At 37.3% G+C, this 20,764-nt stretch overlaps 1 protein-coding gene across 3 annotated transcripts in view; it reads right to left on the reverse strand.

Annotated features, from left to right (window-relative positions):
- Window positions 1-20,764, reverse strand: part of POU2F1 (POU class 2 homeobox 1) — a 208,936-nt gene that overhangs the window by 48,852 nt on the left and 139,320 nt on the right. For all 3 annotated transcript variants that reach the window (XM_003824595.5, XM_003824597.5, XM_003824596.5), the window contains exons 3-7: window positions 12,881-12,981; window positions 8,243-8,296; window positions 6,421-6,540; window positions 4,166-4,354; window positions 2,305-2,431 (exon numbers count right to left, since the gene is read on the reverse strand). In XM_003824595.5, the coding sequence (XP_003824643.1) occupies window positions 2,305-2,431; window positions 4,166-4,354; window positions 6,421-6,540; window positions 8,243-8,296; window positions 12,881-12,981 (591 nt within the window). The remainder of the gene's footprint in view (window positions 1-2,304; window positions 2,432-4,165; window positions 4,355-6,420; window positions 6,541-8,242; window positions 8,297-12,880; window positions 12,982-20,764) is intronic.

Consider the following 20,764-nt stretch of genomic DNA (forward strand, 5'->3'; position numbering starts at 1 on the left):
TGCACTCCAGCCTGGGCAACAAGAGTGAAACTATGTCTCAAAAAAAAAAAAAAAAAATAGCTGGGCATGGTGGCGCATGCCTGTAATCCCAGCTACTTGGGAGGCCGAGGCAGGAGAATTGCTTGAACCTGGGAGGCGGAGGTTGAGGTGGGCCGAGATCGTGCCATTGCACTCCAGCCTGGGCAACAAGAGTGAAACTCCATCTCTTAAAATCCCAAAAAACAAAGAACAAAAAAACTCAAAAAATAACAGATGCTGGCGAGGTTGTGGAGAAAAGGGAACACTTATACACTGCTGGTGGGAATGTAAATTAGTTAAGCCATTGCGGAAAGCAGTTTGGCGATTTCTCAAAGAACTTAGAATTGCCATTTGATACAGCAATCCCATTATTGGGTATATACCCAAAAGAATATAAATTTTTCTGCCATAAAGACACATACCCGTGCGTATGTTAATTGCAGCACTATTCACAATAGCAAAGACATGGAATCAACCTAAATATCCATCAACACTAGACTGGATTAAAAAAAATGTGGTGCATATACACAACGGAATACTATACAGCCATAAAACTTTCAGTACATACGTACACCAAGAAGGGAACAACAGTCACCAGGGCCTACTTGAGGGTAGAGGGTGGGAGGAGGATGAGAATCGAAAAAACTACCTATCAGGTATTATGCCTATTACCTGGGTGATGAAATTATCTGTACATCAAATCCCTATGACATGTAGTTTTATCTACATAACAAACCTGAGTGTAACCCTGAACCTAATAGTTTAAAAATAAGAAAAAAAGTAATTGGGAGGTTGGGGTTAGGGCTCAGGAAACTTTTCTAATTCCTCAAGTGATTTTTTAATTTTTTTATTTTTTAGACGGAGTCTCACTCTGTTGCCCAGGCTGGAGTGCAGTGGTTCAATCTTGGCTCACTGCAAGCTCTGCCTTCCCAGTTCACACCATTCTCCTGCCTCAGCCTCCTGAGTAGCTGGGACTACAGGCGCCTGCCACCACGCCTGGCTATTTTTTTTGTATTTTTAGTAGAGATGGGGTTTCACTGTGTTAGCTAGGATGGTCTCGATCTCCTGACCTCGTGATCTGCCTGCCTCGGCCTCACAAAGTGCTGGGATTACAGGCGTGAGCCACCACGCCTGGCCATCAATGACTCTTAAATAAATCAAATCTTAGGAAGCACTAAGCTATAAGATTTAAGGTCAAACTCCTGGAAACTTAATCTAAGGTTCTTTAATGATCTGGTCTCTGCTAATCTTTCTGGGTTCAAATTTCACTATTACCTGCATATGCAAACTTATTCTGCAGTTGTAAGGCACTACTTATAGTTCTCAAACACAGCTTATTGATTTTTCTTCCATGTTTCTAAGGTTTGCAAATGCTGTTCATTTTCCAAGACTGACATTCTCTCTTTTGTAAGCCTATGAATGCATTTTCCCAAATTCACTGTGAAGACTTATCTGAGCACAAAGTTACAGGGGTCTCTTTGCTTGGTTCCCATAGAATTGTGTGCATATCAAATCTAACATAATTTAGGTCTGTTTCCCTGCCACTAAATTGTGAGCCCTCTGCAAGTAAATACTGAATTACTCATCTCTGAATCTTGAACATATGCTAGAATAATTATTTCATGACAAAAGATTTTGGAATGAATGATCAAGAAGAAAAAAGGCAAAAAAACCCACTCAGAAATAATAAAGAATCATTAGTGATGCACTAATGTTCCTTGGGTTGAAGCCTTGATACTCTGACATTCTTCACCCTGATTACATTAACTGACCTTACAGACGAGTGGTTGTTTGATATATTAATTATATAACATTTACCACTCAAACGACTCAAAGTTGTTTTTTATAACTCACGAAATTTGTAGTTTCTATTATAGCAGTCTTCCCTCCTTAAATTAAAAAAACAATGGTTAGAAGCACATACTTTCAACACTCAGTCTATATTCTTTGAATACACTTCCATGAAAAACAATCAAAACACTAGCAGCAACTTATCCAATTTATGTTTGGCATGCTGAATAATTTCACTTAGACTTTTGGCCAAACTCTTGGTTTTTCCTTAGTGATTAAGCAGATGAATGGCAGTTCAGGGCAACCTTCAATAATGTGGTATTTATGACAAAAAACAAAACAAAACTTTTTTTAAACAAAAGTTTATAATCAAATAAAATTTAATAAAAACATTGGTCTAATAGTTTCAGGGCCAAAATGATAGTAGTTCATGCATGTGTAACATTCAGCGAACAGCCTTGGTATACCACTGATAAGCTCTAAGGAGGAGCTCACCCTGCTGGCCCTGGGGCGTCTGTGAGATGATAAACTGCGCTGGCTGCAAATTGGTGGTTGGATGCACCAACACAAACTGTTGCAGGTTGAGATTCTGCTGTTGAAGCTGTTGCAGTTGTTGAAGATCCTGAAAAATTGGAATTAAAACATGGATTGGAGATTCTGAAATAAAAGTTCGCTTAATTATAAGGCTTCCAGCTGATGACTTCTGTCACATCCAAATAAAGAAGAGTAAATACTTGGCATGCTTTCATATTCCAAACAGGACATGCTCTGTGTGTGCTTGACAAAGCACGTGAAGCAACCTGGAGCCTCTGCAACTGACTATTTTTGTGGACTGACATATATTGTTATGATAAGCCTAATTTTCAATGTTTCTTTAAAATTCCCTCAGAACAAATATACTTCTGTTTTTTATCATGTAAAGACCAATATGGGTTTTAAAAATCAAGTGAGAAAAGAGTTTTTAAATATTTGATTGATCTTTCCCTTAAATAAAAATTGATCGTGTTATGTCTGAATTTCCATCAATAAAGGGCCTATAATGACTTATGACATTTGACAACAGCTTATCTAACTCAACTGAAAAATCAGTATTCAATTTTTTTGCCCTTTTCCACATGTTCTAAAGTATTCAATTTTTTAAAACCAAAAATAGCTATCCATATAAAAATTTGATCCCTAACAACAATAGCACCTTACATTGGCCTACTGTTTTATAATTTTCAAAGTGTTTTCATGAACGTTATCTTATTTAGACTAATGTTAATATAGGGTCTCACAGCTTAGGCACTAAAAACATTTATTTGGTGATGAGAAAGTGGCCAAAATCAAAACATTATCTTGATAAAGATTGTATAAAGACTAGTCTGATATTTATTCTCTACTCTTACAGTTAATCAGTTCTTTTTAAATGGTTAGTCAAACTCTTGCTACAAATTAAGTCCATTTCTGAGTCTTTTCTGAGACGGATAAAGACAGCTGTCTAACAATCAGACTCATAATAACTCTTCATATATTTTACTGATATATCTACTTATACCTTTTTCCTCTTCTTGAGATTAAAGATTTTATTTATTTTCCTCCTTGGTACTATTGTGTATGCTTCTTTTTTTTTTTTTTTTTTTTAGTGGCGCGATCTCGGCTCACTGCAAGCTCCACCTCCTGGGTTCACGCCATTCTCCTGCCTCAGCCTCCCGCGTAGCTGGGATTACAGGCACCTGCCACCACACCTGGCTAATTTTTTGTATTTTTAGTAGAGATGGGGTTTCACCGTGTTAGCCAGTATGGTCTCGATCTCCTGACCTAGTGATCCGCCCGCCTCGGCCTCCCAAAGTGCTGGGATTACAGGCGTGAGCCACCACGCCTGGCGTTTCTTAAATAAATTTTTATTATCTCTAGATACTTTGCCCTAAAATGTGAAAATTGAAACCAAACAACATTCTAATGCAATAATGTTAATCACTCCATAACAGAGATGACTCACTGTCTCACGCATGGGTGGCAACATTCACCGCAGAGCACATGAAAAAAAATCCATGTCTGCTGTAATTAGCTAATTAAAATAAATACAGTAATCCCCTGCTTCAAAAATATGCCAGCTAATTATTCAAGAATTGTCACTTAATATAAAGTCAGTTATTCAAATAATCAGCTATATGTTTATAATATCAACTACAATAAGCAAACAAACATTATTTCTAATTCAGTGGTAAGGAAGGGTACCGCTTACCTCACTGATCTAGAGCTCCTCAGGCAGTTAAGGCCCCACACTAACAATCAAAAAGTTAATCTAACATTAAATAAAACCTGCCACTTTATTCCTCACTTGCTGCCCCAGCTATTGGAGTTCCTCACTCACCTGTGCGATCTGTATGGGCTGAGACAGGGGGATCTGCGTCATGGGCGTGGCAGCAGAGGCGGAGATGGTGGCTCCAGCAGCACTGTGCTGCTGGCTGGCGGAGTGCTGCTGCACTGCAGCAGCCAGCAGCTGTGCCTGTGCCTGTGCCTGCTGGAGTAGTAACTGTTGCTGGGCAGGCGTCAAAGTAAGCTAAACAAAACCAGAACACATTATGGCAAAGTGTTGAAGGAGAAAGTCTCCTAATGCAAGCCAACTGCTTTAAAATAGGTAACTCAAATGATATCAGTCCCCAGCTACCCAACTTCACTTGCTTAGCAGACAGCTAAAATGTTCATCACTGATCAAACTACCATTACTAGCAGAACATTTAAATTAAAATGGTGGTCCCCACTATGGACTTAATCATTCAAGCTTGTCCAGGGCCCTAGGGTTTGGGCAAAAAAGTAATTAACTAGTAAGCAAGAAAAACAAAAAGAATCACCACTGACAAGATATGAAAATACATTTACACACAACCAAACAGCAAGTGATTAGTCAGATGAATGAGGAACAAGGATGCTGGATATAACCAAGGAAAGAACTGATAACGCCCAGCTGCTTCCCATTAGCACGAATCCCTGCCATATTCCATCATTTCCATTAAGTCCAAAGATATGACTAAAGAATATGAGCTCCATTTGTTTCTTTTCCAAGTCTCCCTACAGGCCCCTCCCTAACACAATCTTTTCTGTTATTGAAAGCATTGAGTCTCTGCAACTTTACATCTCCTTTCCAACACATTATCTCTATGAAACAGGTGGTGATAGCCATTCTCTTTACATGCAAATGAACCCTAATGCCCAGGTTTAACAGAAGCTCCAGCCAAAGGAACCTAGAATCCCAACTCCCTCTTACTATTATAGACACTAGTCACCAAATACAAGACCCAAATAGTAAAGTAGGAAATGTATTTAGAGCATATTTAAAGTTGTTTTCATAATGCAACTTATTTCAAACACACTTAAAGTAGTAAATGTGTTCTACTTTTCTTTTGGTGACAAGTTCTGATTGATCAAACAAGATGGAACCATAATTTTCTGAAGTATATGTACAGTCACTTAGTGCCACAACCTCCTCTAAAAGAATCAAACACAATTTGTGCATTAGAAACATAAGGCTCAAAACGAAACCATTCAAAAACTCAATACCCTTCAAGGGATATGTGTGTATATAAAGTATAGATATATTTTTAATTTTTACATAATATATATATACATACATCTCTACTCATGGGATTTTGTAAACAATTTTGCAACAGTTCTTAAAACAGTTGTCCACTGACAAAACACACTTAACTGGGAAAAAAAGAAAGAAAGAAAGAAAACAAAAAACCCTAGGAAATTCTTGGGAGTTAATGTGATGTGAATTGAATAAAAACTATTCCTTACCATTGCCCTAAACCAATCCCCACAAAGATAATTTAATACACAAATTTTCAACACTGGAAAAATATTTTGAATGGTGCCTTAGAGAAAAGACAGCTGAAAACTTAAAAGCTTAATATAGCCAAACAGGCCAATTTATTAACAATAAAAAATAACTGACAGAACTTCTCAGCCTTTTGGCTAAGATCAAGTATAAAAATAAACAATATTTGTTGAATGCTACATGCCAAGCACCGTTCTATAAGCTTTACATGTATTATCTCCAATCTTTACAACAGTAATGTGAGATAGGTATTATTAGTATCTCCATTTAACAGAAGGAAAACAGGTAGAGGGAAATGAAGTAATTAGGCCATACGGTAAGTTGCAGAGCTAGGATATGAAGCCACATGCTTTATTTTAGACCATTACACAGTAACTTAAAGAAAAATGTTTTTCTTTTGCAGGTACTAATCCATTCTTTAACTTCTACCCTGCAGTGATGTCTTAATGCCAAATGGATAACTGCCATTTTCAGTGTAATGATCTCAACTATATGATAATTACTCCATTGCATGATGAAGCAACACCTGAAACAGGGGTTTAATAAGGTTTTTAATTTATCCAGAGCATCCACAATTCTAATAAAAGATATCCTGAAAACTTACGACAAAGATAATTCCTTTTTCAGAGCAACTTACTACCTACAGTGTAGGAAGTTCCTTAAAGACACAATAGTGCCAGGCATAGCCATGTTACTACCAGCTATGATGAACAATTCTAATCAGCTATTGGCCAATGGCAGTTCTGACACAGAAAAAGTTTATTATAATTCTCTCAGTGAACACTTACCCCAGTTATCTGTCCTCCAGCTAGCATAAGCTGGGTCTGGGGAATGGCTGCCTGCACTGAAGGCTGCTGGGAAGGCTGGCTTGGCTGCTGCGAATCCCCCGATTCTTCATTAGATTTAGACTGAGGTGGGGTGGGTAGGAAATAAAAGATTGCAAATAGTTGATTAAAAGAAATGTACTTAAAACCCCATCTTTTAGGAATCATTTAAAACATGAGCTTATTCAGTCATGAGTTCTGGTTTACCTCCTTTCTTTTATTTGTATTTTCCTAGTTTCACACACCAAGTTTTTAAACTTTTTAATTCTAATGCCAGCAAAGGTGCTATTACAATTTTTAAAAATAAAGTCATCCCCCACAAATTTATAGATTTTTTTCATAGCCCCCAATTCCTCAACTCTAGAAATAGGGGGTAAAGGGAAGAATATATTTTCAATTCACCTCTACATTAGACCTTCCAAACCAATATTTTAACATACACCTGGTGGTCAGTCTGAAACTTCTCCATATACCATCTGAGAGAATGATCACTTGATCCACAGAACTTTCCACCTAATATTTTACAGAACGGTAAATCTAGCAACTCCCATCAACTAACACACAAGCTCAGAGAGAAAATGCTGCAGTCAAGAGAGAGGGGCACGAAGAGAAAATTTTACGGTAATTAAAACTGGTTATGCAAAGCATTAAAATTCTGCATAGATTTGCATATTTCTCACCACCTGTTTTGGGGACTGCAGCAAGGCTAATTAACATAAATGCTCTGATTAATTCTGCCAGTCATTGAGAGATAATTACAGTGCAGGACTGTAAACATTCTGCACTGGAGATACAGCCTGTTTGCCAACATCTCTCTAAGGGATGAAAGTTTACCATGGCAACCAAGGCAATTTTCCGCCTCCTCTCCCTCAGAAAGTAAGGTCACATTATCTCTTTTTCTTTTCTCTCCTTGTTCCTACATGTTACTAGGTCCATATTCAACTGGGTTTCATGAAATGCTCAACCCAAGGTCTTTAGTCATTAGCAACACTGAAATCAATCTTCCATAATACTGTCTTTCTCTCTTGACTGCTAGTTACCTAAACACTATAATGAAAGGAACCAGCAGGTTGATAGAAATATTAAGAGGGCAATGTCTAACACTTGAACTTTGCATGTTGTGCCATATGGTTCAAAGAAGGAAAGTGGCCAGATTTAAGTTTTAACATTTTGATTGTCTATCCACCAACATCTACAAACAGGTTTAATTACAATTATTAGAAGCCTAACATTTTAGGATGGAGAGGAACCCTGGCAATCTTATGAATGTCCCCACTTAAGTACAGATGAGAAAAACTGAACCCAAGGAAGTTATGTGACTTGCCAAAGGTCACACAGCTAGTCAGTGGCAGAATGAGAATGCGAACCTAAGACCCTTGTGTCTCAGTCCAGTGTTCTTTCCTCTTCCCTATAAGGTCTCCCTAAGACATCAAAAATGATAAATAACAAGTCTTTTGGAAACAAACTGGCATTTAAGAGAACTTTCAGGCTGTGTGTTTAGGTATGTGTTATAGCAGTATAACTTAGAAACATTTTTACTGAACTTACACATAAAACTTTGAAAGTAGACTTTTCCTGTCCATTTTTGGTTCATGCACAGTAGCAGAATATAAAACTGATTTTCATTAATGGTAATAATTATCATTATTTGAATCTTCACGAGATTCACTAATTTTGAAAAGGTAATACTTCTAAGCATTTCCTATTATAAAATATATGCTCACTACAGAAAAATATAAGAAAAAATAAATAAAAGATTGACCCATAATCCCAGGTCCCAGCTTACCTGTACATTTAAAGACTGAGCAGCAGCCTGTAAACTTGTTCCAGCGAGTTGGACCTATAAGTAATCAGGGGAAGTTCTAGTTTAATACTGTTGACATTCATCACAAGGGGTTGTCATCACTAAATAAAGTCTACTATGTGTCACCGAGCTAGAACTGAGAAGACAAAGAAGTTTGTCTTACGGAGTTAAAACTTTATGAACAAGCTCAGTCCCTTCTCAACCCACCCTACCCCACCCCAACGGGTCCCACAGAAAAATGCTGTTAATCTTTTTTTGAAGATGTTTTCCCACACTAAATGAACATTATCAGCCATGCCACACTTGTATTGAATGCTCCTTACATAACATTCTGTTTGTATTCACAGAATGCTTAGATTCTAAAAATTTAATTAACCTTCCACATTGTGTTAAAGAACATATAAGCTATCTATATACATTCTTTATTATTAGAAACAATCAGAACCATCTACTTATTTTAATTTCAAATGTTCCATGTATACACCAGAGTAGAAATATATTTACACACCCACACAGCCAAGTCCTTAAAACATTTATAATCATAACTTAAAACTCTTAGCTGAAATAAGAAATCTACCCTATAAACCACACATAAAAGTCTGTCAAAACATTTAATACATTTCATACATTCATAAAGTTCAAATCATGGTTATGTGAAAATAAGGATACACATGGAATTAAGACCATCATTTGGCGACTATGATAATAACTATGATTTAGGCAGAGTCATCAATGGATAACTAATGGGTGAGAAATCTGAGGAGTAACAGGATATTTACATATTCTCAGCTATGTCTCCAATGATACTTGATACTTACAAAGGGTAAAATAGTATCTTTTCAGTGGAGAAACCTGGCAGACAAATAATCAAGTGAGCACAAACAAGAGTCACCAGGAAGGAGACACAGGCCTTCTGCTAAGATGCACTGAGAGGAATACAGCATTGCTTATGCTGCATCCCTAACAAAAGTGTAGAATCTGAATCTAATCATGATGAAAATCAGACAAACCCAAACTGAGAAACACTACAAAATAACCGGTGTACACTGTTCAAAACTGTCAATGTCCTGAAACAAAGAAAGACTGAGGAGGGAGAAAGAGACTATAAACTAGGCTAGAATAAATGGAAAACTAAACTAGAATGGTGGCAGTGGGAATAAAAAGTAGGAAACATGAAAGTCTCTGCAATGCACTACGTAAGGATCCTGACTGGATTTAGATTAAAAAAAGAGAGTCATGCATTATTCCAGGGTTCAAATCTGGGCAACTGGAAAATGGTAGTACCACTAACAGGGACAGAGAAGATAATGAGTTCCATTTTGTATACACCAGATAGCATCAAGATGTCCTGAGATTAAATATAAATGTTGGTATGGAGCTCAGTGAAGAGTTAAGAGCTAAAATGAATTGACTACTATGTCCTTTATTTGAAACTGCTAGTCCTGTTAGTAGATGAGAACCCTCAAACACAAAAACAAAAAACCAAAATCTGAAGACATATGTAGAACACATTTAAAATATAGTGTAATCAGGAGAGGCCTATCTGAACAGATAATATGTTTAAGGCCTAAAGGCTAAGAAGTCAAAGAGCCCAAGGAAAGAACTTCAGGTACAAAGATTTGAGGAAGATAAAAATTTTATGTGATTTTTACTTATTACGTTTCAGGGTAAAAGTCTGTTGAGGAACGGGATATTTACACAGTCTTTAAAGTACTGCCTCACAGAGTATTACTTACCAGGAGGCAAAAAGACATATTTACAGTGGACAAATCTAATAAACACTACCTTAATAAAATAATCAAACTTAATATCACAATAATGGGACAAAGCAACATGATACGGCTTCTGAATGCACCGAGAGGGACTCAGCATCACTTCTGCTGTATTCCTTTCAAAAATGCATAACTTGGGTTCAGCCGTTGAGGGAACAATCATATTCAAGTTAAATAGGCATTCTATCAAACAGCTGGCCTCTATTCTTCAAAAATGCCAATATCATGAAAGACAAAGACATGCTGAGGAATTGTTCTGGATTGAAGAAGACTTAACAGACATGACAGCTAAACGCAAAGTATGGACTGGATTGTGGGCAGGAAGTATATAAATATGGGCCAATATTGGAAAATGATATCGTATCAATGTTAAATTTCTGGAATTTGAAATTTGCACTGCAGTTTTATAAGAGAATGCTCTTTTTAGGAAAAACATGCTGAAGTATTTAGAAGTAAATGGTTATAATGTCTGCAACTTTCAAAGGGGTTAGCAAAAAACAATTTTTTTTTGGCTCGGTGCCATGGTGTATGCCTATAATCACAGTTACATGCAAGGCAAGAAGATCCCTTGACCTCAGGAGTTGGAGATCAACCTGGGCAACATAATAAGACCTCATTTCAAAAAAAAAATTTGTACGTGTACATACATACATATACACATATGGTAAAAGCAAAATGTATTTTGTATGTGTACATACATACATATACACATATGGTATAAAGCAAATATGGTAAAATAGTAACAACTGGTGATTCTAGGTGAAGGGCTTTCAGATGAACACTGTTCTATTGTTGTAACTCTTACAAATTTGAAAGTTTTTTAAAAATAGGAAGTTAAAAATAAAAAGAAGAGAGCATTCCTTTACCAACTCCATTTAGCTAGTTTCCAACACCCCTCAAGACTCAGCTCAAAAATCACCCTGAGAGAAATGTCTTAGATTGTACAGGGTAAGCTAATCATTTCTTCCTCAGTAGTCTCATACTTGACCATTTAGTCATCTATGACTTTATTCAACAAATAATTACTGAACACCTGTTGTATTATGGGGTTCTTTGGTAAATGCTGGGACACAGGTAAACAACAAAAGGTTTCCATTTTCATGGAACTTATAGTTAATGGGGCAACAGACCTAAAGCCATCTATTTTGTGTATGTATATTATAATTATGGTAAGGAAAGGTTCAAGGTGCTAATTCTGTCAATAAGGGGCTTGGAAATAGAAGGCAAGTGTCACACTGTTAATTATGTAGCTAATCAGATGCAAGGACTTGTGTCTTGATGGGAGATTCAATGGTGTCGCAATTTCAAATAAAATTCTTTTGTTTGCAGTCCTTTGGTCTGGGTGGTATTGAAGGGTCTGTGATTTTGGTAATCAGTGGCTAGATCTAGACGTCTTGGAGCTGGTACAGGGAGAGTTGCAATCATCTTGGAATTTGGATCCAGAAGGGAGAAAACTGCACATCATCTGTGCACCCTCAGTGATTTTTTAATACATTTGGATCATCACATATTTAAGCCAGATAAAGATGCTTACTAGGTGCCAAATAATTGACTAAATTCTGTCAAAAATGCTATTCCTCTTAGGAACCCAGAAAAATTATTGGAGGCTTGAATATGTTCTTAGAAAAAAAATCAACATGAAAACATTTTTTTCTTCTAGGATATATTTAAAATATATTTTAAAATTCATTTTAGATGTTAATTCATTTTAATATTTTATCTGGAAGTTAATGTCAAAGTTTTTCCATTTCAAAGATATAAACGAAGCTATGTGCCTGAGCAAAAGTGTTCCATTAGGCCTCACTGTAACAGATAATAACTGCTGCCTACATGATATCCATTTGAGTCTGTGAACCAATAAACGGGCTTTAGAACAGCTTCCAGGATTTTACCTGTTTTCAAGTAGAAGAATTTCTTTTATAGTTTAGGTGGGTGATGACATATTTTGATGAAAAGACTTTAGTAAGATGTATATATTCAGTGCTCAGTAACTCAATATATTAATATGTAACCTGTCTTATGTACATATGGGTTTTTCACTGAATCACTACCACTACCATCATTAGGCACCATCACTAGCACCATTACTATCAACACATATAGACCACCAAAATATTGGTCTAATATATAATTGTGAACATAAGTCAAGAGGTTGAGACACTCTGATAATCTAGCTCCCAACTGTTTTCACTGTTTTCCATTTTCAACCAGCTTCCATATTCCAAAACTATTGAGTAGCCAGTGTTTGTTTTTTTACTCCCATTCCCTCTACATTATAGCTAAAGCATGAATGAACAGAATTCATGGTCTGTTTTAGACCCAGGGAAAAAAATGTTGTGACATAGGGTAATAAAGTTGAGGCAGAGTCTTTTGAACCTCAAACTAGGGGGCGGGGGTCACAGTCAAGCAAAAGCCTCTGAGTAGTTGCCCAAATCAACTGTCATGGTCTGGAACTGTTTTAGAGGACAGAAATGAGCTTGGAGCTCAGAGCCTTACACAGCAGGTCTCAGGCAATGGTAGCTACATCTTTCTGGATGATTTTGATAATTTGCTACCATCAGATAGCCACCACAGATACCCACTTATAAAAACAATAAACCAGTTGTTATACACATTCCATTCACAACAAGGAATTCTTTTGTTTCCCACACACCTGTGGGGTCAATGACCATACACTCAACTAAACCATAGGATTTCATACTAACCAAATAGAATGACACAATTACACAATTAGCACTAGGCTTTAAATAATTTAAAAGGTCCCACATTCTGAAATAACTTCCTCAGGCCCCAGTACTTTACGCCTCTATCTCTCACTCTCACTGATGGTTGAGCAGAACATTCCTACCTGATGGAGATGTCCAAGGAAAGCCTGCGCCTGGGCTGTTGAGATTGCTCCTCCTACAGGCACAGGCTGCTTCTGAAAGTCCAGACCATTGGTTTGTGTGCCTAGAAAGCAAGCAAAATAATTTCAACTATTAAAAGAAATAAATGAAATAAAGCACTAGATTTCAGTTACCAACATTCATCAGGCACCTATTTTGCATAAGTACTTTTCTAAGTACCTCCAAGGAGAAGGGATTCAAAAGAAAGGAAACAGTAAACTGGTTTATCTTCTAAAAGCAGGACTGCATGACAAGTACACAAACACTGATAAAGCTTAAGAAACAGAAACAAAAATATAAATAATAAATTACAATCATAAGATGGTATGTGAAAATTCAGATGTGAATGCAGCAACTGGAGCAGCTAGCACAGGAACAGAGTTCAAAGACACCCTGAGGCTCTCTTCTATTTTTCAGCTTACTTGATATGTGGCTTAGACAGAAGAAATTCACTGGCGACTTTGCCAACAGCAAGAAAGACTTATTATTAACTCTGAACACTTTAATGAATAACAATCTGATGGCAAAAAGCAACCTTCTCCATGATAAGCATAAAGAAAACAATAGCTGTACTAATTCCTTTAATCCTAAACAACAGATTGCTGCATGTATCTCATTAGCAAGGGCCCTGCTGTGAGTATATTTTTCAAAATGTTATGCGAGGCTGGGTGTAATGGTTTATGCCTGTAAACCCAGCACTTTGGGAGGCCAAGGTGGGTAGATGGCTTGAGCTCATGAGTTCGAGATCAGCTTGGGCAGCATGGTGAAACCCTGTCTCTATAAAAAATCGGCCAGGTGTGTGGTGGTGTGCGCCTGAAGTCCCAGCTACTCCAGAGGCTGAGGGAGAATGGCTTGAGCCCAGGAGGTGGAGGTTGCAGTGAGCCGAGATCACGCCACTGCACTCCAGCCTGGGTAATAGAGCTAAAACTTGTCTCAAAAAAAAAAAAAAAAAAAAAGAAAGAAAGAAAGAAAAGAAAAATGTTATGCAAGAGCTTTTTAACCACTTCTGCTGTGATCTGATATTAGAATAGGGCTACTTTATGGAAAGACATGCCACCCTAACACCCAGACATATTTTCTAAGGGATTATAATACATTGTTTTCAAATTACTATATCCAGTTATTATTTTAAAAAGCCAGAACATTATGTACTGAATAAAATATAATAGGCCACAGGAATCTGTAAGAATTGTCTAGACCATGGATATGGTTCTACACTTCCATTTCCTACCACTCAAACATCCCATTCTTCCCATCCTTACACTTACATGTGCACACACATCCAGAGCAAACCAGTCAGAAGAGCATGAAGTTAGAACCTTACAGCAGTGTTTGTAAGACAGTGCTAACGTCTGCCAATATACACATCCTAATTTCTGGCAGATGTATTACTTAAATAAGAATGAATAATTAGGTATAGAACATGAACCAGAGCCCTATTTGTTTCCTTGAGATAATTATAAAAGATATGTATGAATATTTCACTTTCTAAAAATCATAAAATCGCTTCTATTTTTTCCTAAAGTCTTCCACAAATAGAAAACTACAGAACTACTTAGACATATACAGTTAGTAAAATTAAGAATGCATGCTTGTGTCAAGTAATTGAAAACTTGCGTGAAAATAAAATGTAATTAGAATCACCTCCTTTATTTTTTATTTTTTTCCACAACGAGACATTCTAGTCAAGTAAGTAGAGTCACTTCCATAAGCCACATGTAGAAGTTTCACTATTTTAAAGTCATGCGTTTTGTCATTAGTTGTTATCTCTATCTCTATGCAGGATATCAGTCCCTTTGTGGAGATTTTAAGATAGTACAGCATTATATTATTTTGTCAATCATACCTCAATAAAACTGGAGGAAAAAGAGACTGTTCACCATTAGAGAAACATGCTCAAGATATATTAAATAAATCAACAAGACTAAAAGAATATGAGATTTTGAAAAACCGAGACAAGCACTTAAAAGATTAACACACTACTAATAGGAGGTCTTCCAGAACCAAATATTCCACTCTCATGGAGTTTGTGAAAATTCTATATACTGGTTCCACTTTCAAGTTGCCATAAAAATGCTATCAAAGCTTCTTATAAGTCACAAAGCACTAAATAACACAGAGACATTGATGTCTAGTATCCCTGGTACAATGGTCTACTGGTAATAGTATTTAAGTGCCCTGGTTCTGCCTTGGGGGGGAGGAGGAGCTGAAGGCATGGTCTCTGTATTGTAAAATGTTCTTACATTTTTGATATTTTGACATCATAAAAACCTTTCTGGCTGGGGAGAGACTGCCCCTCCCAGGTTTAGCCAATTCTTGGAGACAGCAAAGGGCCCAGCCAGGAGCATGTCTTTGATACACAAACTAACCAATCTAGAGCTATACTTCCTCAATCAGACTCTACAGGCAATATTCTGCCTTCATCCTAGGGCCAGGTACTGGGCAACTAGAGGCGACCCCTAGGTGGTCCCAAAGCCCTCTAAAATTATTCAAATTAGCCAATCCTAAACTGTTTACTCTGTCCTGACTTTCCCACAGAAACCCCAACAAAAGTAGTGGCCTAGAGCCAGTGGGTAGCTTTCCCCTCTAATTCCAGCTACTCAGAGGCTGAGGCAGGAAGGATCCTTTGAGGCCCAGGAGCTCGAGGCTGCAACCAGCTACGATCATGCCACTGCAAAAAGGTGATGGCCTAACTATTCCCCTTTAGAAACTCCAGCAAAGGTAGTGGCCTAAACCTTCCACTCACTCCTATATTCTGCCTCCTCACCACTTTGGTGTCTTCCCCATGTGACCCTGCATGGTGTGCTGTGCCTCCTGTCTCTAGGACCTGTGAGTATAATAAACTTTGTTTTCCTGAGCTTTTCTTATGTCACCTATTGTGGCCACACTGGACTAACCATCTCATAACAGAACACAAAACAGTATTCAAAGGTAGTAAGGTAAAAAGAATACTCTTAGACAACTACTCAGATAAATAGAGGAATTTAAGGTGCTAAGGTAGGTTAACCTCTTTTACTGTGGCAACTGCGGCTCCACTGGGAGGTGAGAAGTAGAAGAAAGTAGTTATTACATGGAAATCATTCTTGTAAAACATAAAGACCTAAATTGGACTAAAAGGAAAGGAGAGAGAAACAGATACACACACACACATACCCCAACTGGAAGTTAAGTATGAGCTAGAAATGTGGAGGTAGGTACATTACGGGCCAAAACCAAATAGCACTTGGTTTTGTGTGCCTGGGAGAAAAGGAGCACCCTACATTAGGAGACATAATAGGAGCACCTACATTAGGAGACATGAAGACACAGAGAAACAGAAGGAGCAGTTAGAAAAGTAGAAAAAAAACCATTCAAGATTAGTGTGTTTACAGAAATCCTGAACAGATCAATAATGAGTAATTAAATGAAATCAGTAATAAAAAACTTAACCAAAAAATCCCTGGACCAGACAGATTCACAGCCAAATTTTACCAGCCGTACAAGGAAGAGCTCGTACCAATTCTACTGAAACTATCCCCCAAAAATCAAGTAGGAGGAACTCCTCCCTAACTTCTTCTATGAAAGCAGCATCATCTTGATACCTAAATCTGGCAATGATACAACAAAAAAAGGAAACTACAGGCCAACATCCAGATGAACATAGATGCGAAAATCCTCAAAAAATATTAGTAATCCAAATCCAGCAGCACATCAAAAAGTCAATTCCCCATGATCAAGTGGGCTTTATTTCTGGGATGCAAGGATGGTTCAACATATACAAATCAGTACGTGATTAACTACACAAACAGAATTAAAACAAAAACCATATGATCATCACAATAGAACCAGAAAAAAGCATTCAATAAAATCTAACATCCCTTTATAATAAAAACTCCTAATAAACTAGGCATTGAAGGAACATACCTCAAAATAATAAGAGCCATCTATGATAAACTCATAGCCAATACCATATGGAACAGTCAAAAGTTGAAAGCATTTCCCCTAAGAACAAGGCAAGGATGTCCACTCTCACCACTGCTATTCAACATAGTACTGAAAGTCCTTGCCAGAGCAATCAGGTAAGAGAAACAAATAAACAGCATCTAAATAGGAAAAGCAGAAGTAAAATTATATAAAGATTCTGCTCAAAGACTCCTAGACCTGATAAACCACTTCAGCGGACTCAGGATACGAAATCAATGTACAAAAATCAGTAGCATTCCTATACATGAATAACGTTCAAGTTGAAAACCAAATCAAGAATACAATCCCATTTACGGTAGCCACAAAATTAAAAAAAATAAAAAATAAAATAAAATAAAATAAAATAAAAACAGCTAGGAATACATCTAACCAAGGAGGTGAAAGATATCTATGAGAACTACAAAACACTGTTAAAAGAAATCACAGACGACACAAACAAATAGAAAATAATTCCATGCGCGAGGGTTGGAAAAATCAATACCTTTAAAACGTCTATACTGCCCAAAGCAATCTACAGATTCAACACTAGTCTTATCAAATTACCAACATCATTTTTTTTACATAATTAGAAAAAAACTATTCTAAAATTCATATAGAACCAAAAAGAGCCTGAATAGCCAAGGCAATCCTAAACAAAAAAGAATAAAGCCAGAAGCATCACATTACCTGACTTCAAGCTATACTACAAGGCTACTGTAATGAAACAGCATGGTACTGGTACAAAAATAGATACACAGACCAATACAACAGAGTAGAGACCTCTAAAATAAAGCCCCACCCCTACACCCAACTGATCTTTGACACAGTCAACAAAAATAAACAATGGGGAACAGGCACCCTATAACGGTGCTGGGAAAACTGGCTGACCATATGCAGAAGAATGAAATTGGACCCCTACGTCTCACTATATACAAAAATTAACTCAAGATGGATTAAATACTTCCATGTAAGACCACAAACTGTAAAAACCCCAGAAGAAAACCTAGGAGATACTCTTGTAAACATTGGCCTAATAAGCAAAGAATTTATGACTAAGTACTCAAAAGCAAACGCAACAAAAATAAAAACAGACAATTGGGATTTAATTAAACTAAAGAGACAGGACTGAGGAGATAGGTACACTGAGGGCCAAAACCAACTATCAAAAGAAACTATCAACAGAATAAACAACCTACAGAATAGGAGAAAATATTAGCAAACTGTGCATCCAAAAAAGGACTAATATCCAAAATCTATAAGGAACTTAAATCAACAAGAAAAAAAACTTCATTAAAAAGCAGGCAAAGACAGACACGTCTCAAAAGAAGACATACAAGCAAGTCAACAAACATGAAAAAATGCTCAACATCACTAATCATCAGAAATGCAAATCAAAATAACAATGAGATACCATCTCACACTAGGCAGACTATTATTAAAAAGTAAAAAAAAAACAAACAAACCCACAAATGTTGACAAAGCTGAAAAAAAAACCACGTACACACTGTTGGTAGGAATGCAAATTAGTTCAGTCCCTGTGGAAAGCAGTTTGGCAATTTCTCAAAGAACTAAAAACAGAATTACCATTCAACCTAGCAATCCCATTACTGGATATATACCCAAAGAAAAAGAAATCGTTCTACCCAAAAGACACCTGCATTTGCATGTTTATCACAGCACTATTCACAACAGCAGAGACATGGAATCAACCCAAGTGCCCAAAACAGTGGATTAGATAAAGAAAATATGGTACATATGCACCGTGGAATACTATGCAGCCATAAACAGAACAAAATCCATGCAGTAATACGGATGCAGCTGGAGGCCATTTTCCTAAGTGAATTAACACAGGAACAGAAAACCAAATACCACATATTCTCACATTTAAGTGGGAGTTAAACACATAAGACACAAAGACAGAAACAGACACTAGGGATTCCAAAAGGGGGAAGGGAAGGAGAAGGCAAGGGCTGAAAAACTACCTACAGGTACTAGGTTTGCTACTTGGGTGACAGAATCATTAGAATCATCTCAGCATCAGGCGATATACCCATGTAACAAACCTGTGCGTTTACCCCCTACATCTAAAACAAAAATAGTTTAAAAAAAAAAAAAAGTCTGGTGTGTTTCAGGAGCCAGGGAGAAGAAAGCTACAAGGATGGAGTGGTTTAATACTATTAAATGGTACAGAGAAGATAAGGATAAGAGCATTGAGAAATAAATAAATCCAAAGAAAATAGAGGGAAAGGTAATAATAAAGGTAAGACCAATAATGAATACCATTAAAAAAAACTTCCACATAATAGAAACACCAACTTGGTTCTTTCAAAAGAATCTTGTCACTTTGTAACGTATAAACTTCTGGTAAGATGGAACAAGAAAATAAGAGAGAAGGAGCAAACAAACAATTTAAGTGTAACAAAAAGGCCTATCAAAAACTGCTGCAGGTCAGGTGCAGTAGCTCAAGCCTGTATCCCAGCACTCTAGACAGGCTGAAGCAGAAGAAATACTTGAGGCCAGGAGTTCAAGACCAGCCTGAGCAGCACAGTCAGAACCTGTCTCAAAAAAAAAAAAAAAAAAAAAAAGCTGCAGATAATAAAAAGATTAAGAATATATTGTGAAGCGTTTCATGTCAATACAATTAAAACTTAAAAATGAATAACTCTATAGAAAATATAATTTATCAAGACTGACTCAAGAAGAAATAGAAAATCCGTAGAGTCCCACAGCATTTAAGGAAACTGAATTAGTAGGTAAGTAAAAATCTTCCCAAGAGAATAAAAAGCCTTGTTGATTTTACCCAAGTGCTTCCAAAAATTCAAGGAACAAATAATTCTAATCCTCCACAAACATTTCCAGAGAACAACAAAACCAGAAACACTTCTAACTCATTTTATGAGACCAGCATAACCTCGATACCATAACCTGATAAAGTGTGAAAAATATAAATACAAGCCAGTTTCATTCATAAACATATATGAAAAAATACTAAATAATAATAGCAAACCTAATCTACTAATATAAAATATTATGGCTAAGGTAGATCTAGGGAGTCTGAGGCAGGAGAATCACTTGAACCTGGGAAGCAGAGGTTGCAGTGAGCCGAGATCGCGCCACTGCACTCCTGCCTGGGCAACGAGAGCGAAACACCATCTCAAAAAAAAAAAAAAAATGAAAAGAAAAAAGATCAATTAGGCCAGATGCGGTGGCTCATGCCTGTAATCCCAGCACTTTGGAAGGTCGAGACAGGCAGATCACGAGGTCAAGAGATCAAGACCATCCTGGCCAACATGGTGAAACCCCATCTCTACTAAAAATACAAAAATTAGCTGGGTGTAGTGATGCGCGCCTGTAGTCCCAGCTATTCAGGAGGCTGAGGCAGGGGGATTGCTTGAACCCAGGAAGCGGAGGTTGCAATGAGCCGAGATAGCGCCATTGCACTCCAGCCTGAAGACAGAGTGAGACTCTGTCTCAAAAAAAAAAAAAAAAAAAAATCAATAAGATTCACCAAGTTCAATAAAGGGCGGGGTGGAATCATATAGAAATCTCAAAAGATGCATAAAACTCTTAGACAAATACAATATCCACTTATGATAAAAATTCTTGGCATAAGGACTGGGTGTGCTGGCTCACACCTGTAATCCTAGCATTTTGGGAGGCTGAGGCAGGTGGATTATTTGAGCTCTGGAGTTTGAGATGAGCCTGGGCAACATGATGAAACCCCATCTCTACCAAAAATACCAAAATCAGCCAGGCGTGATGGTGCACACCTGTAGTCCCAGCAACTTGGGCTGAGGGGGGAAGGACTGCTTGAACCCAGAAGGTTGAGGCCGCAGTGAGCCCACGTCACACCACTACACTCCTGCCTGGGGAACAAAGTGAGACCCCGTCTCACAAAGAAGCGG

Source organism: Pan paniscus, chromosome 1 (genome assembly GCF_029289425.2).
Source record: "Pan paniscus chromosome 1, NHGRI_mPanPan1-v2.0_pri, whole genome shotgun sequence".
In the NCBI taxonomy this organism is placed as follows: domain Eukaryota; kingdom Metazoa; phylum Chordata; class Mammalia; order Primates; family Hominidae; genus Pan; species Pan paniscus.